Below are 26968 nucleotides of genomic sequence, written 5' to 3'. Positions count from 1 at the left end.
TCTAGCTGGCATTTCAGTTCTTAATGAGGATATATTTTTCCAGAGTATGAGGATTTAACATATTTGATCTGAAACTTTCTTTTTTTTTGTCTTTTCTACGGCCGCTCCTGTGGCATATGGAGGTTCCCAGGTTAGGGGTCCAATTGGAGCTGTAGCCACCGGCCTACACCACAGCCACGGCAACGCAGGGTCCGAGCCGCATCTGGGACCTACGCCACAGCTCATGGCAACGCCAGATCCTTAACCCACTAAGCGAGGGCAGGGCTCGAACCTGCAACCTCATGGTTCCTATTCAGATTCGTTAACCACTGCGCCACGACGGGAACTCCTGATCTGAAACTTTCTAGCTTGACATATAACTTCAAATTTTTAGACATATGGTATGTGGGGCTCCATTCACTCTTGCCCTGGGTCCTGCAAAGGGTAGGGGTGGGCCTATAAAAAAAACCTGCCATACAGATGCCGAAAAAGCAGCTCAAACTCCTTTGATTTTTCAAACTCAAGGGCAAAACTTGGTTTCTCTTCATCTTCCTCATCTTAAGTGAATGACCCTTCCACTGGCCCAGCTACTCTGGTCAAACACCTCAGAGCAGTCATCCTTCTCTGTCCTTCACACCCCAAATCCCATCAGCCCCCTCTTTAAGATATATCCAGATCGGATCTCTTGCAACACCCTGACCCAGGGTACCACCTCACATCACTCCTGTACAAGCTCCTTGCTGCCTGCCCCCTTCTCCACATGCACACAAATTCATTCTCCTTTTCTTCCAATATCATAGAGTATCTGTCTGAACCTTGGCCATCTAGAAATGACTTTTCCCAACCTCCTGTGCAGCTGCGTTATAGACTTGGTCATCTCTGGCCCATGGTTTAAAAGTGGGACTTCCTTAGCAGACACCGGGATTTGCCCTTTGCCCCTCGTCACGGTCCCTTCCCCCATCCTGCTGCCTGCAATGCAAATGAGGTCTTGGACTGAGCACTGCCCGTGTGGGGATGTCCTGACTGTATCCCTGTGTGACAGAGAGAAACTATCTTGTTTAGACCACACTTCCTTTTTTGTGTTTTACTTTTAGAGTTAAAGCAAATCCTAAATGACACAGCCCTCATGCTCAAAACCTTCCAAGGCTTTCCATCACACCAGGAACAAAACTCGAGCTCTTCACTGTGGCCTCCAAGGCTGTGCCTGGTCCGGCCCGATTCGCTGTCTGACTCCAGTGCCTCACACTGCTCGTCTCACTCCCCCGCAAGCAGCCGCCTCCCCCAACCCCTGCATGTGTTTGAGTCCCGGGCCTCTGCACCAGGCTTTCCCTTGTTGAGAATGCTCTTGGCCCGGGTGTCCACGTGCTTCCCTCAGCTCTCTGCTCAGCGGCCTTCCTCTCGGGGCCTTCCCTGATTTCCCCACTGCCTGCTTTTACGTGTGTGTTTGGGGCTGGCCGTCCCTCCTCTGAGCAGGAGCAGGCCCTCAGTCTGTCTCCTTCATGGCTACTGAGAGCAGCATGGCACCCTGTGGGCCCTGGGCACTCAAACACTGTGGAGGAAAGGAAAGAAAACTAGGAAACTCCAGAAGTCAGCTGTTTACCTGAGGAAACTTAAATACTCATCTGATAAAAAATGTTATTGAGGAATTCCCAGCTCAGTGGTTAACGAATCTGACTAAGCATCCATGAGGATGCAGGTTCGATCGCTGGTCTCGTCTCAGTGGGTTAAGGATCCAGCATCGCCATGAGTTGTGGTGTAGGTCAGACACTGCTTGGATCCTGCGCTGCTGTGGCTGTGGTGTGGGCCGGCATCTATAGCTCTGATTAGACCCCTAGCCTGGGAACCTCCATATGCCGCGAGTGTGGCCCTAAAGAGCAAAAAAAAAGGGGGGGGTATTGAATCTGAGGTGCAGTGAGGGCCCCACACCTCCAGGATGGAATGCACCAGACCACGCCTGTCTGTCCCAAAGGGACAGTCACAGTTTGGGAGACCAGCAGGGCTCATTACATGCATTTTATCCTTGTAAGTATCTTGAAGGCAGCAAGTTGTGGTAACTAAAAAGTCCTGTACTGTATCCAGTGATTAAGGGACGGCACCTGCTCCCCGAGCGGATGGTTTGCTACTTCATCCATCGCTTCGTTTCTCTCTCCTGTCTGTCAACCTCTGCATGAACTGGGAACAAGGGAAAAGAGTTTGGGTCCGACACACAAGGAGAACTGCTTCTGGGATCACCCTCACAGTGACTTCCTCTCAGGCTCTACGCAAAGCTCCTTTCTGCCAGTCTCTTGGTCACGTCTGGTGGGAATTACCTACTGCCTCCTCGGGGGACAGGCTGATGCTGTCTGTGTACAGGTACTCCAGGAAGGCCCGGTAAACAGGATACGAAAATTCACTCATTTCTACAATCTCATCCTCATTGCCTTCCAAGGAAGAGCGAAAATGCTCACACCTGAAGGAAGAGAGCAGCGCGTCAGGTCCCGCTTCTGGGCAAGAGCAGATGACCTCCTGAACTGCACGTCTCCCGGGGTTCAAGAGCCAACAGCGTCATCGAGGAGAAGGAAGAACACAGCACCACACCCCTTCACGTCTGGGCCTGGGCCCCTCGCTTTCTCTGCTGGCGCAAGTTTGCAAACCATCGTTTGCTCCACGAGGCTGCAAAGGCTTACCTGCGGTGGGGCAGCTGCCTCTGGGCCTTGCTGCTCGGAGACCCTGGCTGGGCTCCGAGGGTCCCGCCTGCACTACATCCACGGAGCAGTGCTTAGAGAATCACGTGGGGTTATTCTTATCAACTCTGAGTCATTTCGTCTCTTCTTCCTGCTATAGGTTGAACTATATCCCCAAATTCATATGCTGAAGTCCTAACCTCAGATTGCAATGGTATTTGGAGAAGGGGTCTTTACGGAGGTAATCAAGTTAAACGGAGGTCACCAGGGTGGGCCCTAATCCAGAATGCCAGGTGTCCTAATAAAAGCGGGGGTTCAGGCACAGGGAGAACATCATGTGAGGACTGGAGTTACGGTGCCCCAAGCCAAGGGACACCAAAGATTGCCACCTGGGACACAGGCACCAGACAGATTCTCCTTCAGAGCGCTCAGGAGGAACCCATCCTGCCAACACCCCGATCTTGAACTTCCAGCCTCCAGACTGAGAGAGAATAAATCTCTGTGGCTGAAAGCGTTCAATCTGTAGAGCTGTGCGACAGCAGCTCCCGCGAATCACATCCTCCCACTTTGGGCGATATTAGTAAGAGTGAGCACGCACTGCCCAGCCTGACCTTACAAAAAAGCACACTTGAGACTAAAATGCCAAATCGACCTTGTGATTCCCTGCAACAGGATTGAAATATCTGCCACACAACAACAAAATGAAAGTCAAAATCATAATGCTAAAAGAAGTCAGGCAGAGAAAAGTACATACTGTGTAATTCCATTTACATAAACTTCTAGAAAATGGTAACTAGTCTAAAATGACAGAAGAAAGATTACTGCTGGCCCCAGGCTGGCGCCTGAGGGATCTTTGACAAGCAAAGGAAAGTTCTGTGCCTTGACTTGGGCAGTGATTTCACAGAGTACATGTATGTCAAAACTCTTCAAACTGCACATTTATTTTTCTTTTTCGGCCACTTGTGCGGCATACAGAAGTTCCCAGGCTAGGGACTAAATCTGAGCTGCAGCTGTGGCAATGTAAGATCCTTAATCCACGGTGCCACAGCAGGAACTCCTCCCACAGCACACTTTAAATGGATGCAGCTCAGAGCTTCTGCTGTGGGGCAGTGCGTTAAGACTCTGACTACAGTGGCCTGCATTCTGTAGAGGTGTGAGTTTGATCCCCAGCCTGGCACAGTGGGTTAAAGGATCTGTCACAGCTACAGCTCAGATTCAATTCCCCGCAAGGGAACTTCCATGTGCCATGGGTACAGCCATAAGTTAAAAACAAACAAAAACAAACAAACAAAAAAAGTGGATGTAGCTCACTGCTCAAAAATTATGTATTAAATGTGATCTTTCTTTTTAAACCTCTATGTTAGCTTTACACCAGACTTACTGCCTTTTTTTTTTTTTTTTTTTGCCACTCCACAACATATGGAGTTCCAGGGTCAGGGATCAGACCAGAGCCACAGTTGCAACCTACGCCACAGCTGTGGCAACACAGAATCCCTAACCCACTGTTGTTGGCCTGGGGATCAAACCTGTGTCCAATGCTCCAGAGATGCCACTGATCCCACTGCACCACAGTGGGAACTCTTTTTTCAAGCATCTACAGGTTCAGTTATCCCACAGCTGATTAAGGAGAGCGACTCTCCTGGGCGGAGCTCAGCTGCCAGGCAGAGAAGTTTGCTTACGTCAGTCCCTACAGTGCTCAAAACACGCTCACTGCTGGCTGGCTGCTCTCCAGCGCCCAAGTGGACAGGCCACCTGTAGGGTCTCTGAAGAAGCCGACAGTACACATGCCCTGACCCACACCCCACTCGCCGCATCCGGCCTCCATCGCTCCTTGTTTCATGTGCCATGTCCCCCCCACCCCCACCCCGTACTGTACTCTCATGAGGGCAAAAAGAGCCTTACATTTCTTTCGAATCACCAAAGTACCTTGGAACTAGAAAATAATAAATTACTTCAATTCGCAAAATAAATGATTCCTTACCTAATTTTCAGAAGGACTTTATGTGCATAAATGTACTTTCCATCCACCAGAAACTTCAGGTCTGCAGTGTTGGGGTTGTCGAATTCCCTCTTCAGGGACTCAGCCACTGTGAGGTGGTCGTCAGGTTCTGAGGGAGTAACATCAATGTTTTCTAATGAAAAGGCAGGCTGGAGCACAGCACTGCTCTGCTGACACTCATGACAACGTCGGTTCCCCAAAATAACTGACCCACTGAGCAATGAGCTTTCTTCCTAAATAGGGATGCTCCCCACTGCCATCATTAAGGATAAGAACCTCATATACATCTGCTTGTAAATCTGACAAAATAATGTCTCAAACCACCTCACTAAATAAAATAGAAGACATGGTTTCCTGACCACGTCAAAAAGCAATCAAGAAGTTCCCACTGTGGCTCAGCGGTAATGAACCCAACAAGTGTCCATGGGGTTGAGGGTTCAATCCCTGGCCTTGCTCAATGGCTTAAGGATCCACTGTTGCCATGAGCTGTGGTGCAGGTCTCAGATGCAGCTCGGATCCCATGTTGCTGTGGCTGTGGTGCAGGCCGGCAGCTACAGCTCTGATTCGACCCCTAGCCTGGGAACCTCCATGTGCTGAGGGTGTGGCCCTACAAAGCAGAAAATAAATAAATAATTAAGCAATCAAAAGAACTTAGTAATTTAGTGTAGGGTGTGGCCCTACAAAGCAGAAAATAAATAATTAAGCAATCAAAAGAACTTGTAATTTAGTGTGAGATGGTGATTTCTGAAACTTCAGAAAAATGAAATCAATCAAATTCACTCCCTTTCACAGTGTCCATTAGAGAGAAATGAATTATCTGATACTACAATTAACAAAGTCCTTGATATCAAAATAAAAACACCAGCTTTCAAGCCGTCACCCAAATGGACAGCGACCAGCTCACCCACAGACAGGAGGCGCCACGTGACGGCAGGGGTGGCAAAGCAGGCGAACACGTCGTCGGTGGAGGAGAAGTGGGTGAGGTGGGGAAGGGTCACCGACTGGCCCCGGCACTGGCCCCACATGTACACGTGGCCTCCCTGCGTCTTGGCAGCTGACGTGTGGGCAGAGTGGCAGGCTGCAATCTCTATGATTCTAAGTTCACAAACACACACCAAGGAAACATGGTAAACAGAAGACACAACGTGATTTTTCCTTCCCTTAGGTTTAAGACTTAGGCAAAAACGCCTAAGCTTCTAAATCTTCAGGCACTGAGCAGTTACTGACATTTAAGCTGTGCTTTGATGGCACGGATACCTCATGAAGGTCTGCTTGTTGCTACTTCCGGCCAGCAGGACTATACGAATACCAACTCTCTTGTTCTGAAGCTCAAGCACAACCCAAAAGTGTAGAGACCAAAGGAAAGTTGTTTTAATTTTTTTTCTTAAAACATTATTTACTAAAGCAGATCAAAGAGATGTGGGCCATCCTGACCCAGGGTCAATCAATATTTTCATCAAAATGCCACCAATTTTAGGGTTAAATGGAACATGCTGTGGGTCACCCCAACTCACTCTGCAAACAGTAAATGCAGTAGTTCTGACTCACTGGACTGTATCATGTGGAACCCAAGAGAGCAGTTTTCTGGGATCAATCATATGTTAGACCCTAGTTCCATAAGCCCACGATTGACAGCAGGTAGTTCTCAAAATACTTCCTAGCGGAAAACAGTTTCGTTGATTTGAAAACAATGATTTTCTCTAAGAATAAGCCATATTCAAATTGATAGAAGTTAGTCAACTTTTTTGCCTCAAGTAAGGCGACCATCTTGATTTTGCCTCGGGCAATGGTAACAGCATCCTTGGGGACTTAGGCTCAGAACTGCAGGGTCATCTTTGAGTTCTCCCTCCTGACTTAACACTCTCTTCCGAATGTCCAGTTGACAAATGACAGAAGTTCTTTGTTTGTAAAGTCTCCCATTCTCCAAGCCCTCGTCAGGCACACCCCATACCTGGACCAATTTAGCTCTTCTGTCTCCCTGCCTTAACTTTGTCTCCCAACCTAAATCACATAATGCTGGCAGGTTAATGATTCTCTTAAAACACCATTCTCATCACTACTTTCAAAGCTTCGGTGACTTCCCATGAGATAAAATCCAGACACATGACCTTAAGGCTTTCCATAATTTGGCTTCCGTCTATGTCCAGCTTTCTTTCAAGTCTCCTTTGCCCGCACACCCTAAGTTCCAATGAATAGATGCACTCGCAGCTCCTCAATGTCATGCACAAGGTCCTTGGTCAGGAACGTTCCTGTGTACTTTGGGAGGCCACTTACAATGACAGAGAGCCTCTCTTTTCTCTGATAATGTTCTATGAAAAACGTAAATGACTGGAACACGGTTGTGCCCTTCTGTGCTAAACTACCCAACATCAGAAAACCCACGTAACTTCCTGCCTACATGTGCTTCTGAAATGTCTACTATCAGCCCCAGGAGAGGGGAGCAGCCTTTGTCCTCCCGAGAGGAGGTGGCAACACTGCTTCCACAGCAACAGGGTTAGGGGGCAGAAAAGCTCGGAGGGCTGGCCCTCCCTGAGCAAGGCCGTGAGGCATTTACCTGGAGCACCCAGCGCCACGCGGGAAGGCAGGGGCGGGGCTCGGGCTTGGCTGACCGCAGCAGCTGCTACAGGAATGAACGAGAGCGGAGAGAGTTTAGAAGGAACCTTCAGGTCTCAGCTTGGGACCCGAGCTTCTGCCAAGGCGCCCTGCCTCTGCCTAAGGTCATCTGTCCTTAAATCTGATTCATAACAAGAAGTGAATCTGGAAGCTCAGACTTGCCGGTAATACATGCAATAAACCACGACTATAAACTGAGCTGACCTTTACTGTCAGGATATCTGGTATATTTCACACTTTTTGTAGCCATTCTTAATGGGAAAAAAATTACTATATGCTCATAATAAGTAAGTTTGGTGTCACCTTAATGGAATGATCCACAACGGCATAGCTTAATGGCTGAGAAGTACTAGAAATGAAACAGCAGAGAGTGAGAAAGAATGCAAAACAGAAAACAATGCAGAGAGAAAAAAGGTAATTTGTGAGGGAGAAGAATAATGGAGAAGAAATGGGATCATAAAAAGATCCAGAGCAGTGATTCCCAATGCTGGTTCTGTAAGAGGCCAAGACATCAATTACAAATTCACAAAAGTACAAGGCAAAGTGAATTTTAAATCAATTTAACTTATACATGTTTTTATGCAACTATAGGAATACAGACACAAGTGCTGGTGAGTTGAAGTACTAAAAATTCAGAAAAATTGGGAATCAGTGGGGTAGAGAGTCATTTTAATTATTAACATTACTTCCGTATGAACATAAATGCTGGTAAGCATTAGTATTCATCATAAATAGACCTCTGTGAAAAAAATATTTTAATCAGGTTTTCCTTGGGTTGCTGTCGGAACAAAAATTCAACGTAGACAGATTTTTGCCTTCCACTTCTGTGAACAGGTAACCAAGGCCTGACCTATCCCGCCCCAAATTCGATCCAGTTCTTTCTCATCAGCCAAGCTTCCCCAGAATGGGCCCCAAGAGTCAGGAGTTCCTGAGAGATAAGTCATAACATATCTGCTAAGTTTCCGTCACTGAAAAGGGCGTGTAGGTACAGAACAAGTTCCAACAGACTTCAGGTCTCGCTCACAACATTTGTGTGATGGAGAGACTGTAAGCTCAAATCACCAAGTGAAATTCAAGTATAGGAAGCTGAAAAAAGCAGCAACATCTCATTCAAAACATTCGTCCTTGATATTTATGGCCCCAAATCATGTTTATGTGGACAAGTTCAAGTGCACAAGTATTTAGCTATTTCTCTCTTTTTTTACATACATAATTAAAACAAAAATTTTTTTCCCATTTTTCGGCCATACATGTTGCATATATATAGAAGTTCCTGGACCAGGACTGAATCTGATCCACAGCTGTGACCTACACCACAGCTGCAGCAACACCGGATCCTTAGCCCACTGTGCCACAGCAGGAACTCCTCCCCAGTTTTTTAACTTAGCAAGTTTTTTAAAAAGACAGAAAGCAACGGCTAACTCTCAAGTGCCAGGTATCTTGATACTCACACAATTTCCGTGCCCTGCTTTCCTGCTCTCTCCCTCCACACTGCCCTACAGTCCCTTGATCCCAGCGTGACTAGAGTAGAAGACTGGTGTACTCGGGTCCTCAGGCCCAGGCAAAGTGGAGGGGTGAGTCGCTGGGGCAGATGCAGTGTTTCTGTGTGTCCACAGAAAAGTGAGTTCAAATTTATGTTAAGTGGGGCAGCATCAGAATAAATGGTAAAGTGCCATTCAGATAGCTTGTTTTTATTTCTATGTTATCATTGTTTGATCTTTTAATACTTCTTTGCTGTTTTGTCTAAATACATTTAGTATTTAGTCCCTACTGACTGGCTTTGGTAAGGACATTTTTTGTGATTATTCAAAGCCTCAAGACTGTCTCTTCTCTTTTCACTGACTGGCTCTGAACTACCTTCCAACAAAGGGAGATGACACAGCTGCTTGCAGCTCCTGTGCGCCTGCCACCTCGTGACCTTCATTATCTTTGCTCCTCTCCAGTTATTAAGGAGCCCAGGGTCTTACTGCAAGATATGGGGGGGGGGAGTTTGTTTTGTTTTAAGAATATAGTTGATTTACAGTGTTGTGTCAATTTCTGCAGTACAGCGTAGTGACCCAGTCATACATATATATATATATATATATATATATATATACACACACACACACACACACACATTCTAAAAAAGTTTTTTAACCAATTTAACACAGGTTAAACAAAAGTAGCCAGGCTCTGGAGTTCCCATCGTGGCTCAGCAGAAAGGAATCTGACTAGTAACCATGAGGTTGCAGGTTCAATCCCTGGTCTCACTCAGTGGGTTAAGGATCTAGCATTGCAGTGAGCTGTGGTGTAGGTCTCAGACATGGCTTGGATCTGGCGTGGCTGTGGCATAGGCTGGCAGCTGTAGCTCCGATTCAACTCCCAGCCTGGGAGAAACTTTCATATGCCTCGGGTGCGTCCCCCACAAAAAAAAAAAAAAAACAAAAAACAAAAAAACGGAGCCAGGCTCAAAATACTCCAATGAAAATCAAGGGGGCCAAAATAACTGGTGAGTTCTTCATTTTCTTTCTTTTTCTTTCCTTTTTTTTGGTTAAAACAGTGTAACTATATAAATATGTCCTCATAATTTGTTGCATCTTATTGATCCTTCAATATAGGCATTACACCATTCTGGGTGATATGATAAACAAGACATTATAGACCTTACATTGTACCACGGGGAGAAATGGTTACTAATAATATAATTGTAGAACTGTATTATTTAATTGCACCGCTGCATTATTTAATTTATAATTATCATAAATTCTTTGATGGAGAGGAAAACAGAATCAGATTAAGAAGAGTTCTTCATTTTCATTGTTAAATATTCAACAGAAACATGTAAAAGAACTGCATACAAAGGCAAAAATAATAAACCCATATATTTAAAAATCAGATTAACAAAAATATGTAAAATGAAAATAGCAATATTAATTTCTACAACGATTTCAACTCTGATTTAGTAGTAAAGATAATGAAATGTTTTTTATTCCACGCTACTGTGTCCAAAATTGAAGGGCGAAAAAGGCAGTGATATGGCTACATTTGAGAAATTCAAGAAGAGTTCCCATTGCGGCGCAGTGGAAACGAACCCAACTAGTATCCATGAGGTTGCGGGTTCAATCCCTGGTCTTGCCGCTCAGTGGGTCAAGGATCCGGCATTGCTGTGAGCTATGCAGCTCAGATCTGGCATTGCTGTGGCTGTGGCGTAGACTGACAGGTGTAGTTCTGATTTGACCCCTAGCCCAGGAACTTCTGTATGAGGCAAGTACGGCTGCGTGCCCCCCCCCCAAAAAAACATGAGTAATTCAAGAGACCTTCAAAAATAGCAGAATAACCTGGGGAAAATTCTGGACATGCTAATCATTTAACACAACCTTATAAAAAAGTGCACGAAACTAAGTTTTAATTTCTAACCATTTTACTCTTTCTTAGTAATAACTTGGGAGTTAAAATAATGAAACAATCCTAACCTTTTCAACTGACAAATTTTATAAGTAGCCCAGTGAATGGCTTTATACCCTCATTTGAGGTACTTTCATGTTCCTAAACCATGGAAAATAGACCTCAAATGTTATCAACTTCCTCTTAACAATGTAAAATAGAAAACAACAAAAATGGGTCATTTTTGAGTGAGAAGAATAACACAGAAGAGTTGTGGAAGGTATGGATGGAATACAGGTATGGTACGGGAAAACAGAATTAACACACACTTAACCTCCCTGACAATTCAAAAGCCCGTTTTGGAAAGGAAGAAAGGAATGGTCTTGTCACGAATATTCTAACACCAGCAGCAAACTGCCCGTATTTCTACATCATGTCTAAGTTTTGTTTCATCACTGAAGAACACTGAACTTATTTTGAAAATACATGTATTACCTGTCCTTTTCCACAATGACAGGAGTAGGATAGGACTGGTTACTTTTATTGCCAGTGCCCAACTGGCCGTAAGAATTGGCACCCCAAGCATACACTTGACCTTCGTCTGTTAATACTAATGTGTGTGCGTAGCCACAGGCAACCTGGAAAGAGAAAAACCAAATCCATTCAGGCCTGCCAACAGAAGAAAACATGCCTTCACAAGATAAGAATCAAAAATGAAAAAAAAAGAAAAAAGGGAAGAGGCAGTCTGCCTAGAGAAGCAGGCCTTAAGTTAACCACTATCCCTCCAGAACTCGCTTAGGCCTCATGTGTGGTGAAAACTGCAGTGAGATCAACATGAGTCCAGTTTATCTGGCTCGACTCTGGTGTTCATCATGCTCACAGAGATCAAAGGGTGAGAAGTGAATAAGAAATAGGCACTTTTTTTGTTGGCCGCCCTGTGGCACATGGAGTTCCTGGGCCAGGGATCCAAGCCGCAACCGGGACCTAAATAAGCCACAGCTGCAGCAACGCCAGATCTTCAACCCACTGTGCAGGGCAGGGGATCGAGCATGAGTCCCAACGCTCCCAAGATACTGCCAATCCATAATAGGAACTCCAGAAACAGATGCTTTTTAAAAAATTTTTCTTTTTTAACTACGAAAGTAAAAACATGCTCAATGGGAAAAAATATAGAAAGTAAATTATGGAAGTCACCTCAAGATCAGGATTTTTTTTCTCTTTATATATAAATATAGGGATATGCACTGATAGCTTTTTTTTTTGGCTTTTCTACAGCCGCACCTGTGGCATATAGAGGTTCCCAAGCCAGGGGTCTAATCTGAGCTATAGCCACCAGCCTCCTCCAAAGTCACAGCAATGCGGGATCTGAGCCGCGTCTGCAACCTACACCACAGCTCATGGCAACGCCAGATCCTTAACCCACTGAGCGAGGCCGGGATCGAACCCACAACCTCATGGTTCCTAGTCAGATTCGTTAACCACTGAGCCACGATGGGAACTCCTGACAGCTTTTTTAAAAACAATCACATGTATAAGCAGTTCTGCATCTTTCTTTTTACTTAGCATCACATATGGCATTACTTCCCCACCATTCTTTGTAAGCATCATTTCTGCTAATATAGATTTAATCTAATTTATTTAATCATTAACTTACTGTTTGACTGGATAATAGCTATTATTTACATGATCAATTTTTATTCCTTTTTTCTTCTATAGCTTCACTACTTTTTTAAGTTACTTTCTCTTCTGGTTCCTTAGAGTAAATGTCCTAGGAGTAGAATTACAGATCAAAGGAGATAAACACTCTTAAGGCTCTTGATACAAACTGCCAAAGTCTCCTTGGCAAAGAAAACAATTTACATTCCAACAGCTATGAGTGAGAGTGCCCTGGAAATATAAATATTCTGATAAACACCTACAACTAAATTCAGGGAAAGAGGGCTTTAACCTTTATTCCAATCAAGACTTCCAAGCAGCTAACCTTTTCATTTTGCTAAGAAAACTGTGTTTTTAGTACACTGGTGTCTTTGTCACTGTGGACTTCAAAATAGGCAAATAAATCAAGAGAGGACATACCCGCTGGACACGGATGCCTTGCAAAGCTGCTATTCTACAAGGGGTTGGCTGGTTGCCACCACTGCCAAGTCCCAGCTGCCCGTTTCCATTGTAACCCCAGACATAGACCTGGGAGACAAAGAGACTCAGTCCCCGGCAAAGACAAAAGCAATCAAGGTCTCTGTTATGAGAACATGCCATGTCAGTATGGCACTGATAAGGCAGACGGGTGTTTTAAACAACAAATGAAATAACTTCCTCACCTCCCCAGTGTCCACCACTGCCATTGAGCACATCTGCCCACAGGCTATATTCACAACTGTTTTATTCTGTAAGCAGCCAGTGACTCTTCGAGGGATTGGCTGATTAGCTGTTGATCCAGATCCCACCTGCCCAGAGTTATTATAACCCCAAGCAAATACCTGTTGGAAAAAAAAAAGAGATCAATAAATAAAACACACTAATGAACACTATAAAGTGTCTCAATGGCATTTATGGTGCCTCGTTTTGGCCTCAAAGTACTTGATACCCATAAATTCTCATAACACAAGCACAGAAATTTTCATAGAATTCATTCTTACAAAATGGACTACTTTATAAAATTAGGTTATTGGCATTATCTGTAAACACCAATGATTATTATCAAATATCACAATTCTTTTTCTTTTTTGGCTGCCCCATGGCATACAGTCCTGGGCCAGGAGTCAGATAGATTCAAGCTGCAGTTGTGATCCATGCTGCAGCTGTGGCAACACCAGATCCTTTAACCTACTGTGCTGGGCCAGGGATCGAACCTGAGTCCTGGCGCTCCAGAGAAGCCACAGTGGGAACTCCTCAAATATCATTATTCTTACAAAAAATATCTGCTTTGCCTCAGGAATAATCTCCAGCATTTTGGATTTTTCTTTTTGCAAATAAGCCCCTTGAGTATAGTAATAGAGAAGAAATAAAACATCTTTTTAATTTTTACAGTTATAGAAATCCTTACTGCATATAGGCACGCTTCATAATATAAACACCATTTGACTATGAACTGCTAACAAGACTGAATTTGAGGGAGGCGGTTATTTTAATCACATGATCATATTTCCAAGACTGCTATAGGAATCTATATAAACTTAGTAAAATTATAACCTTGCTGAAATCTTATGAACAATGGGATTTATGCTGACTATTCTCACCTCTCCATCAGATGTTAGCACCAATGAATGGTAAGATCCACAGGCAACTTCAATGACTTGTTTGTTTGACAAATTAGTAGAGATATGACAGGGAACTAAACCATGATTAGTCGTCCCATTACCCAGCTGACTGTAAGCATTATGACCCCAGGTAAAGACTTCTCCTTCTGAAAATAAGAAGAAACAACCAACTTTCAAAACAGCTATCCATTATTATACATATTACATATTTCCACAAATGAAAACTAAAAAATTCACACGCAAAAGCTAATCAACTTCCCTATTCCACAAAACTCATTTTATAAAAGAATACATTTGGAAAGTTAAATACATTCCACCTCAGAGCAACAAGATGAAATTTAAATGGATGTAATTATAATACTGGGAAGATAGGTTTTTAATAAACACAAGAGAAAAGGCTGCTAAGAGTATTAGGAAAAAACTCTTGATTTAAAGTCAAAATATTGTAAGGTCATTTAACATCTCTGAATCTTAATTTCCCTACCCATAAAATGATCAAGTTAATTTTTAAAATCTTTATTATTTATTGTGCATTACAATATACATTCAGAAAAAAATTTTAAAAATACATATGCACAGTTTTATAAATAATAACAAAGTACACATCCATGTATTTCCACTCAGGTCAAGTAATATAATTTCATGATCACCCCAAAAGCCCTCCATATGTATGTCCTGAAGAAAAGAATTTAGTCTTTCCTAGTTTTGAATTCTAAATAAATGGAATATAGTACATACTCCCTTCATCTGTATTTTCTCCCATACTGTCTCTTTGTGCTCATTTCTTCTGATCTATCTTCCAGTTTATTTTCTCTTTCACTATGTCCAAACAGCTGCAAAACTTGTCTAATGAGTCTTTCATTTTGATAATTATACTGTTTGTTTCTTCCAAATCTTCTATGAGCTCTAGAGATATCTCCAAGCTCATTTTTTAATTTATTCAGACATAATAAACACAGCCATCTTATAGCTTGTATCTGATAATTCTATGTTACTTAGCAGTCAGTTGTTGCTGTCTTTTTTGCTGATTCTCACTCAGGGTGCCTTGTTTCCTTAGGTACCTGGTTGTCTTCGACTATATGCTGCTAATCGCCATCGAAAATTATTCTTCATCTTAAAAAGAATGGGTGTGTGTACATGTTTAACCGAATCGCTTTGTTGTACAGCAGAAATTATCCCAACATTGTAAATCAACTATATTGCACTAAAATTTTTAAAAAATGAAAAAAAAGAAAAATTATTTTTCAGTGGCATCGCATTCCCTCAGGCATAGGATGAAGATGCTTTCCTCTAGAAAAGACGTGCATCAACTTCTCTCAGGTCCTTAAGGCACTTAAAGTTACCGCCAGGATAAGTCCAAGGCGTGAGATTTCTTGGACCAACCAATCTAATGTGAACTGGAATACAAATCCATGGTTACAACCCCTCAGGGAGAGGTTTTCTTTCTTTTTTTCTCCCTGCTTTGCTCAGAGCCAAGGAATTCTTCTGTTGAATCCCTTAGAGATGAAAGAACTGACCCATCCTTGCCCTAGAGTACAGTCCTTTGTGGTCCTAAAGTGTGAAGTCTGTGAATCATGACCCCTTCACCTCCTGAGTGCCTCAAACCACAACTCTGTATAAGTGAACAGGCAAATGACTTTAAGGCAAAATTAGCTTCAAGGTCCCCTCTGCCTTCTTAGGTTGTATTCTCTCTTCACTGTGCTCTGGTAATTCCTTTCTGCCTTATCAGTGTTTGGATGCTTTTATCAAAGTTTTGAAAAATATTTTATCTAGAATTTTTCTTGTTTTCAGCGCAAAAGTGGTCTGAATAATCCAGTTTGCTGCTACGGACAACCAAAAATTCCTAAACTTACTTTTCAAATGTGATACAAATATACAAGACTATTTGTAAAGTTCATTTTCGATTTAAAGAATACTAATAAAATGAATACCCAGCTTAAGGAAAACTCTAAGGTATGTTTTAAATTTTTTTTTTTTTTTTAGGGCCATACTAGTGGCACATGGAGGTTCCCAGGCTAGGGGTCGAATCAGAGCTACAGCTGCCAGCCTACACCACAGCCACAGTGGATTCAAGCCATGTCTATGACCTACACCACAGCCCACGGCAACACCAGATCCCTAACCCACTGAGCCAGGCCAGGTATTGAACCTGCAACCTTATGGTTCCTGGTTGGAATCGTTTCTGCTGAGCCTCGACAAGAACTCCCATATGTCTTAATTATAATGTCTTAGTCTGATTTTGTAAAATAGCCATGAAAAAAAAATTTAATTTCTTACACTACTGATACCAATTAGAGCCATCAGTCACTATTTAATGTCAGAATTACAAAAGAGTAAAAACTGGAAGAGATCTTGGAATTCAGCTCTAATCTTTCTGTTCATAGATGAGAAATCTCAAGTTCAAAAAATCCAGAGTGAGTTCAGCCTTCTAGTGCAAAATAATTACACTTACCAAGTACACACAAAAAGGGGTTTACTGGGCTTATAGCATTGTCATTCGTACATCCAAAGTGCCAGTAATTGGTAGATTCCATCTGCTACATTATCTTACTTTGATATTCAGATATGCTCCTATTTCATAGTGTCCAAAGCATAGTTAAGTTCAGAGGGCAGAGCCAGAAAGCTTTGCCCAATCAAAAAGTATGTTCTTAATGTCAGGGATCCTATTCTTGTTTCTCAACAAATAAATCAATGGCTAAAACTCTACACTGGTTTCCTGGGTTACCTGTGGTTGCAAGGACAACATGCGGGCCACTCCCATAGCTGAGGCAGGCGATTTTTTTGCCACTTAAAGAATCCAGTCTCCGAGGTTCAATGGTGCTCTGGACATCACCCAATCCCAAACAGCCACAGCAGTTTGTGCCAAGCACAAAAATCTGTGAGAAAAACCACTGTTAGTTCAAGCCGTTCTATTTCTGACAAACCTATAATTATACTCAAACACATATACTCCCTCTAAAGAAAAGCTGCCTCAGTATTTAATAAGTAGGAATCTACTTTCCATGCATTTTAACTTCCTTAAAGCCTTAGTTCCTAGTTCCCCAAGAACTTCAGTGTTACAAGTCCACTACTAAAAACACAAGGGGCCACATTTTTTCTTCCACATTACCTCATCATTTACTGTGGTGTATAAAACTTCATTGCCAGCACTGCCGAAGACACAGGCCTGACGAACTAACTGCAGTTCTTCCTCAGAACAAAGGGAGAAAATTGGCCACTTTCCCACATCTAACATCTTCAAAGACGACGGAGTAGCCCGTACTGGCTGCAAAGAAAAAAAAAATTACGTGTCTATAAAGACATTAATTTAAAAAATACATTTTCTTTGCCCCTCCTCACATCTATAAAAGAGCACTGGTTTGAGGAGAAAAAAACCCAGTGTAGTTTTGAGAGGCATCTCCCAGCTGTGGGAAGCGCCTGTCCAAGCCAGACAGAAGTACTTCAGCACTGCTCTCGCCACAACCAAGAGCCAGAGGCACTGATGGAATCAGATCGCACCTATTAATTTTCCTCAAGGACACAGGAATCACGCAAGGGTGAACTGTGGGGAGCTCAATGCCTGGCATGCATTTTCATTGTTGGCTAAGTCTTACAAGCAGCTCTGGAAACTGGGCTGGTTGTAAAAGCAGAAAAAATTGATAGGGAAGACTGCTTTTTCATCCACTTCCTACATCTTAACAAAACAAGTCTTTGGAAAAGGACAACGCAGAAGGTGACACCAAGGAAAAGATCCTGAAGCTTCAGTTCATGGGTCAGTTCTGACCATTCAGTTTCAGCACCTGGTGGGTTCCCTCATCCCCCTGCTCAGGTTTGAGGACTGGGAGGAAGAAAAGCCCAGAAAGTGTGTGCATTCATTTGCTGTGTAGAGCTGCTATGACAAAGTATCATAAACAGAGTGGCTGAAACAATAGCACTTTTATTTTCTTACAGTTCTGGAGGCTAGACCTTCCAAGTCAAAGCATCAGTAGGTTTGGTTCCTTCTAAGGGTTGGGAAAGAAAGACCTGTTTCAGGCCTCTTCTCTGGGCTTGCAGATGGCTGAAGTCTCCCTATGTCTTAACGTCATCTTCCGCCACGTGTGTCTGTCTCTAGGTCTAAATTTCCTGTTGGTAAGGACACCAGTCATGTTGGAGTATGTCGCCCCGTTGAGCTCATCTTAACTGATCACATGTGCAGCGACGCACTTCCAAATAAGGTTACCTTCTAAAGTAATGGAGTGTCTTAGGCTATTAAGGCTGCTATACCAAAACGCCAGAGACTGGGTGGCTTATAAACAAGAAAATTGTGTTTCTTACAGTTCTGGAGACTGGGAAGTCCAAGATCAAGATGCCAGCATGATTGTGTTCTCATGAGGACGCCCTTCCTGGTTCATAGCCAGTGTCTTCTCACTGGGCCCTCACATGGTGAAAGGCATGATGGGTCTCTCTGGAGGCCCTTTTATAAAGCACTAAGCCATTCAGGAGCTTTCTACTTTCATGACTTAAGCAACTCCTGAAGGCCCAACCTTCTAATACCATCACCTTTGGGAATTAGGATTTCAACATATGAATTTGGGGGAGATACAATCGAACCCATAATAGTATGCATTAAGATCATGAGCATCTGCACTCCCATAAGAGGATTCAATGTGGACACAAGGAAGCTGTTTTCAAGGAGAGCTGTTACTATTTGCTATAATGAAGACATCTTTACTTATATACAACTTGCAAATATTTTGAAGACTACGAAAGATGCATAAATAGTCAATATGCCTATCAACTGGCATGCCAGGCCATCTGCCTCAATAATACTATGCTCTTGCTTAATTTAATGCAGTAAAGGATTTTTTTTGGGCCTGTCTTTCCCATCAGATATTAAGTCGGTCTTACAAGAAATATATTCTAGTACAGAGCTGATCAGACTAACTACTTGTTTTCTGTAAACTGGATAGGATATTCTGTGCTTCCCACTTTAGGGGTCTTTTTTTTTTTTTTAGAAATTGGCTTACAAGATTATGGAGTCTCAGAAGTCCTCTATCTGCACTGGTAAACTGGTGCCCCTGGAAATCTGGTGGTATAATTCAAACCACGTCCAAAGGCCTGAGAACCAGTGGAGACAATGATGTAAATCCCCGTCCAAGGGCAAAAGACGAAATGAGGTCCCCTACCAATCAGTAAGACAAGAAAAAAGGAATGACTCCCTCCTTCCTCTGCCTTTTGTTCCATTCAGATTCTCAACAGACTGGATGATGCCCACCCACACTGCCTAAGGCAACTCATTTACTGAGTCCACCAATTCAAGTGCTATTCTCATCTGGTAACAACCTCGGAGACACGCCCAGAGACAATGCTTAACCTGGGCACAAGGGGTCCATTCAAGCTAACACATCAGATTAACTATCATACCATTGAGGACAAACAGTGAGGAAGGCCAAGTGAAGATTGAGGCAGAGAATGCAGTGACACAGCCATAGGTCCAGGAACACCAATTAATGCCAGGAGCAACCAGAAAATGGAAAGAGGCAGCTAGAGGAAACAGTCCTGAGAGCTGCTTGGTAATAGGAGAAGTCACAGGAGTTGCTGCTACCCAGCCCTCTGCTATAAGAGCAGTCCTGTGAAACATGAACTACCACCACAGCCCTCACAAACACCATTCCTAGAAGCCACCCAGATCCAGGAGAGACAGCTGCTCCTGTCATGTGCTCTAGGTACACATGAGCTGCCACCACCCCTGAGAACTCCAGCACTGGACACCAGCTACTCAATCTACACACCTGTTGTCAAGGAGACCACAAACATAGAAAGATAGACAACATAAAATGACAAAGATATAGCTTTCAGACAAAGGAACAAAATAAAAGACACAAAAACAACTAAAAGAAGAGAGAGACAATCTACCTGAAAGAGAATTCAGAGTAATGATAGTAAAGATGATCCAAGGTATCAGGAAAAGAACAGAGGCATAGACTGAGAAGGAAGTTACAAGAAATGGTTAACAAAAACCTAGAAGATTTTAAAAAACAAGCAAACTGAGATGAACAGCACAATATCTGAAAAGTAAAATACAAAAACAAGGGATCGATAGCAGAACAATGGAGGAATAAGAACAAATAAGTGATGTGGAAGACAAGAGTAATGGTAATCACTGACACAAAAAAGAATAAAGAAAAAAGAATGAAAAGATTGAGAAGAGTCTGAGAGACCTCTGGGACATTAATGGTAGCAACACCTGTATCATAGGGGTTCCAGAAGGAAAAGAGAGAGAGAAGGGGCCAGAGAAAAGTTATGAAGAGATTATAGCCAAAAACTTCCCTAATATGGGAAAGTTATGGCATAATATGTAATTAATATCCCAAACAGGATAAACTAAAGGAGAAACACAACAAGAAACATACAAACCAAACTGACAAAAATTAAACACAAAAAGGCACAAAGGAAAAGTAACAAATAATATACAAGGGAACCTTCATAAGATAACAGCTGATTTTTCAGCAGAAACTTGGCGAGATAGAAAGGAGAGGCAAGATATATTTAAGGTGATGACGGGCAAGAACTTAAAACCAAGAATACTCTACCCAGCAAAGCTCTCATTCAGATTCAATGGAGAGATCAACAGCTTTGCAGACGAGCAAAATCTAAGAGAATTCAGCACTTCCAAACCAGCTTTACAACAACTACTAAAGGAAATCCCCTAGGCAGAAAAGGCCACAATTAGAAAGAAGAAAATTACAAATTAAAAAGCTCACTGGTAAAGGGAAACATTAAAGTAGGAACTCGCCCACTGACTAATATATCAAAACTATGAAGCATGAGAACATTGAAAATGCATTTGAAATTAAGAGATCAGCAACCAAAAACAATTCTGTACATATATAGACTGCTATATCAAAATCTAATTGCAACTGCAAACCAAAAAACTACAATAGACATACACATAAAAAAGAAAAAGCAAACCAAATAAACACTAAAGACAGTCAGCAAATCACAAGAGAAAGAAACAAAAGAGAAAGGGGGAGGGAGGGGGCCTAAAATAACAAAACAAAACAATTAAGAAATTAGCAATAAGTTCATGCATATCCATAAATACATTGAATGAAAATGGATTAAATGCTCCAACCAAAAGAGACTAGCTGAATGGATACAAAACCAAGACACAATATATGCTGTTTACAAGAGACCCATTTCAGACCTAAGAATACATACAGACTAAAACTGAGGAGACAGAGGTATTATATGCAAATAGAAACCAATGGAAAGCTTGATTAGCAATACTCATATCAGACAAACAGATTTTAAATAAAGGTCATAAGAGACAAAGAAGGACACAACATAACAAAGGATCAATCTATGAAAAAGATACAATAATTGTTAATATATATGCACCCAACATAGGAGCATCACAATGTATAAGGCAACTGCTAAAAGCCATAAAAGGAGAAATTGACTGTAATGCAGTAACAGTGGGGGACATTAACATCCCACTTACATCCATGGACAGATCATCCACACAGAAAATCAGCAAGGAAACACAGGCCTTAAGTGACACCCTAGACCAAGAGACTTAACTGATATTTATAGAACATTCCATCCCAAAGCATCAGTATACCTTCTTTTCAAGTGCATATGGAACATTCTCCAGATAGATCACATCTTAGGCCACAGATCAAGCCTTGGTAAATTTTAAAAAGTTGAAATTATTTCAAGTATTTTCGCTGACCAAAATGTACAAACAATTCATGCAACTCAATGACAACAACAACAAAAAACCCAATGGAAAAATGGACAGAGGTCCTAAATAGATATTTCTCCAAATATAGATGACCAATATGCACATGAAAAGATGCTTAACATCACTAATTATTAGAGAAATGAAAATCAAAACTACAAGTCAATACCATCTCACACCAAGCAGAATGGCCATAACTAGTAAGTCTACAAATAAACATGCAGGAGTAGTGGACAAAGGGAAACCACCCTATACTGCTGGTGCAGATGTAAACTGGTACAACTATTATGGAAAACGCTGCAAATTCCTTAAAAAACTAAAAACGGAACTACCATATGATCCAGCACTCCCACTCCTGGGCATATATCCAGACAAAACTATAATTCAAAAAGATACATGCTCCCCTATGTTTGTTAAGCACTATTCACAATTGCCAAGACAGGGAAACAACCTAAACTTCCATCAACATGTGCATGGATTAAAAAGACGTAGTACGTGTATACAACATGATACTACTCAGCCATGAAAAAGAACGAAATAATGCCATCTGCAGCAACATGGATGCCAACAGAGATTCTCATACGAAGTGACATAAGAAAGAGAACTACCTATGTCATATGACAAATACCATATATCACTTATATATGGAATATAAAATATGGCACAAATGAACCTATCCACAGAACCAAAATAGACTCACAGACATATACAACAGATGTGTTGATGCAAAGGGGGAGGGGGACAAAGTGGGATGGACTATGAGTTTAGGGTTAGTAGATACAAACTATTACATTTAGAACAGATAAGCAATGACACCCTATTGTACAATACAGGGAACTATACCCAATCTCTTGGGAAGAACATGGAGATAAAATGAGATGGAAGATAATACGAGAAAATGAATGTGCGAGTGTATGTATCTGATAGTCCTGAAAGAGGAGACAAGATCTCAGACTAGAAGGACTTCAGCTCAGCTCCTCTCACACAAGCACCAAATTCACAACTAACTGCTGAAAAACTATCAACAAAAAAATAGTGGAACCTACCAAAACAAAAACATTCTATATTCAATGACAAAGAGAAGCCACAAGGAGACGTTAGAAAGGGTGCTTTCACAATATAATCAAATCCCTGTCAAGTGGATGCCCCACAAACTGGAAAATAGTTCTATCTCAGACGATCTCTCACAGAGTGAGAATTATGAACCCCATGTTAGGTTCTACAGCCTAAGAGTCTGGCACGGGAAGAGGAACCCCAGAACATCTGGCTTTAAAGGCAAGCAGGGCTTAAATGCAGGAGCTCAAAGGACTAAGAGAAGGAGACTTCATTCTTGGAGGATGCACACAAGGTTTCACGTGCACTGGGACACAGGGCAAAGCACTGATTCCACAGAAGCCTGTGCCAGACCTACCTGCGGATCTTTAAGTCACCTGGGAAGGCAGGGTTGGCTGCAGCTCACTATGGGGACAAGGACACTGGTGGCAGAGGCCTCAGCAAATAGTCATCAGCATGAGCAATTCTGGAGATCACCATTTTGGTACTGACACCTGGCCAACCTGAGAGCCTGCAGGCTCTATTGCTGGGACACCTCAGGCCAAACAACCAACACAGTAGGAACAAAGACCAACTCATGAGCAGACAGGCTGTCTAAAGTCATCCTGAGCCCAAAGCCACCTTTAAAGACACCCTTTGTAATGGCTGTGCCCACTAGAGGAGCAGGATCCAGTTCCACCAACCAAGGGGTAGGAACTAGGTACCTCTCACCAGGAAGCCTGTACAAGCCCATACACCAAACTCACTCACCAGACGGCAGATGCCAGAAGCAAGACGTACTACAATCCTGCAGCCTGCAGAACAGAGACCATAAATACAGGAAGTTAGACAAATTCAGATGGTAGAGAAATATGTTCCATACAAAAGAACAAAATAAAGCCCTAAAAGAACAATGAAGTGAAGTGGAGATAGGCATTCTCCCTGAAAAAGTATTCAGGGGAGTGACAGTAAAGATGATCCAAGATCTCAGAAAAAGAATAGAGGCATAAGCTGAGAAGATAAAAGAAATGTTTAAAAAAGAACTAAAAGGCATATCTAAGAACAATACATAACTGCAATGAAAATACACTAGAAGGAATAAAAAGCAGAATAAATGAGGTAGAAGAACAAATAAGTGTGCTGGAAGCCAGTATGGTAAAAATCACTGCCACAGAACAGAATAAAGAAATAAGAATGAAAAGAGATGATGTCAGTCTAGGAGACCTTTGGGACAACATTAAACACACTAATGGCATTACAGTGGTCCCAGAAAAAGACAGAAAGGGTCTAAGAAAATACTGATGAAATAATAGCCCAAAACTTCACTAACATGGGAAAGAAAACATTCATTCAAGACCAGGAAGTGCAGAGTCCTATACAGGATAAACCCAAGGAGGAACATATCAAGACACATAATCAAATTGACAAAAATTAAAGACAGAGAAGATATTAAAAGCAACAAGGGAAAACAACAAATCACATATAAGGAAATCCCCAAAAGGTTCTTAGCTGATTTTTCAGCAGAAACTCTGCAAGCCAGAAGGGAATACCATGATATATTTAAAATGATGAAAGGAAAAAACCTACAACCAAGAATATTCTATCCAGCAAGCCTCTCATTCAGACATAACAGAAAAATCAAAAGCTTTACAGACAAGCAAAGGGTACGAATTCAGAACCAGTAAATCAGTTTTACAAAAAGTTCTAGGAGTTCTCGTCACAGTGCAGTGGTTAATGAATCTGACTAGGAACCATGACATTGCAGGTTCAATCCCTGGCCTTGCTCAGTGGGTTAAGGATCCTGCGTTGCCATGAGCTGTGGTGTAGTTGCAGATGCGGCTCAGATCCTGCATTGCTGTGGCTCTGGCCTAGGCCTGCACCTGCAGCTCCAGTTCGACCCCTAGCCTGGGAACCTTCATATGCCGTGGGAGTGGCCCTAGAAAAGGCAAAAAGACAAAAAAACAAAAACAAACAAAAAAAAGTTCTAGCTGTAGGCAGAAAAGGCCACAACTAGAAACAAGAAAACTACAAATGAGAAAGCTCACCAGTAAAGGCAAACCTATAGTAAGGTAGAAAATCATCCACACTCAAATAAGCTATCAAAACCAGCAATCATAAGAAGAGTATAAATCCAAGATATTAGAACTGCATTTGAAATTACGAGAACAGCAACTTAAAAGAATCTTCTATATATGTAGACTGCTATATCAAAATCTCGTGGTAACCACAACCCAAAAATCTACAAAAATACACACAAAAATAAAAAGCTATCCAAATAAGACACTACAGGCAGTGATCAAACAACAGGAGAAAAGAACAAAACAGGAAGGAAGAAAAAAGGACCTAAAATAACAAATCCAAAACAATTAAGAAAATGGCAATAAGAACACACGTATCAATAATTAAATGTAAATATGTTAAGTGCTCCAACAAAAAGACACAGACTGGCTGAATGGATACAAAAACAAGACCATTATAGGCCATCTACAAGAGACCCACTTCAGATCTATGGACAAATACAGACTGAAAGTGAGGGGATATAAAAGGGTATTGCATGAAAATGGAAATCCAAAAAGAAAGCTAGAATAGCAATACTCATATTAGACAAAATAAATTTTATTTTATTTTATTTTATTTTATTTTTGTCTTTTTTTTGCTATTTCTTTGGGCCGCTCCCACGGCATATGGAGGTTCCCAGGCTAGGGGTCCAATCGGAGCTGTAGCCACTGGCCTACACCAGAGCCACAGCAACGCGGGATCCGAGCCGCGTCTGCAACCTACACCACAGCTCACGGCAATGCCGGATCATTAACCCACTGAGCAAGGGCGGGGACCGAACCCGCAACCTCATGGTTCCTAGTCGGATTCGCCAACCACTGCACCATGACGGGAACTCCGAAAATAAATTTTAAAATAAAGACTATTCCAAGAGACAAAGAAGGACACTACATAATGATCAAGGTATCAATCCAAGAAGACGATATAAAAATTGTAAATATATATGCACCCAACATAGGAGCACCATAGTATGTAATGCAAATGCTAGCAATTATAAAAGAAGAAATGACAGTAACAAAATATTAGTGAGGACTTTAACACCCCACTTACATTAATGGACAGTTCAGACAGAAAATCAACAATGAAATATAGGCCTTAAATGATACTTTAGACCAGAAGGACTTAACTGATATTTACATAATAGAACTCTCCATCTCAGAGCAGCAGGATACACATTCCTATCAAGTGCACATGGAACATTTTCCACAATAGATCACACACTGGGCCGCAAAGCAAGTATCAGTAAATTTAAGAAATCTGAAATAGGAGTTCCCGTCGTGGCGCAGTGGTTAATGAATCCGACTAGGAACCATGAGGTTGCGGGTTCGATCCCTGCCCTTGCTCAGTGGGTTAACGATCCGGCATTGCCGTGAGCTGTGGTGTAGGTTGCAGACGCGGCTCGGATCCCGCGTTGCTGTGGCTCTGGCGTAGGCCAGTGGCTACAGCTCCGATTCAACCCCTAGCCTGGGAATCTCCATATGCCGCGGGAGCGGCCCAAGAAATAGCAACAACAACAACAACAAAAGACAAAAAAAAAAAAAAAAAAAGAAATCTGAAATAATACTAAGCATCTTTTCTGACCACAGTGCTATGAGATTAGTAATTAACTACAAGAATAAAACTGTAAAAAAAAAGAAAGGAAAAAACCCTACAAACACATGAAAGCTAAACAATATGTTACGAACAACCAATAGATCACTCAAGAAATCAAAGAGGGAATCGAAAAATAATGAGAGGCAAAGGAAAATGAAAACATAACAATCCAAAGCTAGGGATGCAGCAAAAGCAGTTCTGAGAGGAAATTTATAGAAATATAATATTACCTCAGGAAACAAGAAAAATCTCAAATAAACATCATACCTTCACAATTAAGCAAATAGAGAAACAACAAACAAAACTCAGTCATTAGAAGGAAAGAAATCATAAAGATTAGAGCAGAAGTAAATGAAATTGAGGCAAAGAAAACATTTAAAAAGTCCAGTGAAACTAAAAGTTGGTCCTTGAAAATAGAAATAAAATTAAACCTTCAGCCAGAATCATCAAGGAAAAAAGGGAGGGAGACAATCAAGATGGTAGAGTAGTAGCATGTACAGCTCACCACCCCCAACAAATGTCAAAAATACATCTAACATGTGGAAGGATTCACAAAGAAACTTTGCTGAATGCTGCTAAAAGGCCTCAGGATTCTGATAGAGCAGGAAAACCTTCACAAAACTGGGTAGGACAAAAAAAAAAAAAAAAAGATGAGCAAAGAATTGTGTCAGGACCTGCACCCCTGGGAGAGAGCCATGAAAGAAGA

At 42.0% G+C, this 26968-nt stretch overlaps 1 protein-coding gene across 24 annotated transcripts in view; it reads right to left on the bottom strand.

Moving 5' to 3' along the window:
- RCBTB2 (RCC1 and BTB domain containing protein 2) overlaps positions 1–26968 on the bottom strand; it is a 100648-nt gene that overhangs the window by 7688 nt on the left and 65992 nt on the right. For 12 of the 24 annotated variants that reach the window (XM_021065333.1, XM_013996904.2, XM_021065336.1 and 9 more), the window contains 10 exons: positions 16987–17142; positions 16603–16753; positions 13857–14023; positions 12939–13097; positions 12697–12804; positions 11116–11258; positions 7196–7261; positions 5546–5736; positions 4624–4750; positions 2289–2428 (listed from right to left, as the gene is read on the bottom strand). In XM_021065333.1, the coding sequence (XP_020920992.1) occupies positions 2289–2428; positions 4624–4750; positions 5546–5736; positions 7196–7261; positions 11116–11258; positions 12697–12804; positions 12939–13097; positions 13857–14023; positions 16603–16753; positions 16987–17142 (1408 nt within the window). Of the gene's footprint in view, positions 1–2288; positions 2429–4623; positions 4751–5545; positions 5737–7195; positions 7262–11115; positions 11259–12696; positions 12805–12938; positions 13098–13856; positions 14024–16602; positions 16754–16986; positions 17143–23382; positions 23427–26968 lie in introns of all 24 variants that reach the window. The other 12 variants (XM_013998101.2, XM_021065339.1, XM_021065342.1 and 9 more) reach the window with 3 other exon arrangements.

The sequence above is a fragment of the Sus scrofa genome, chromosome 11, assembly GCF_000003025.6.
Source record: "Sus scrofa isolate TJ Tabasco breed Duroc chromosome 11, Sscrofa11.1, whole genome shotgun sequence".
Lineage (NCBI taxonomy): Eukaryota > Metazoa > Chordata > Mammalia > Artiodactyla > Suidae > Sus > Sus scrofa.
The sequence above is the reverse complement of the archived record's forward strand: the minus strand, read 5'-3'. Positions and strand labels throughout refer to the sequence as shown.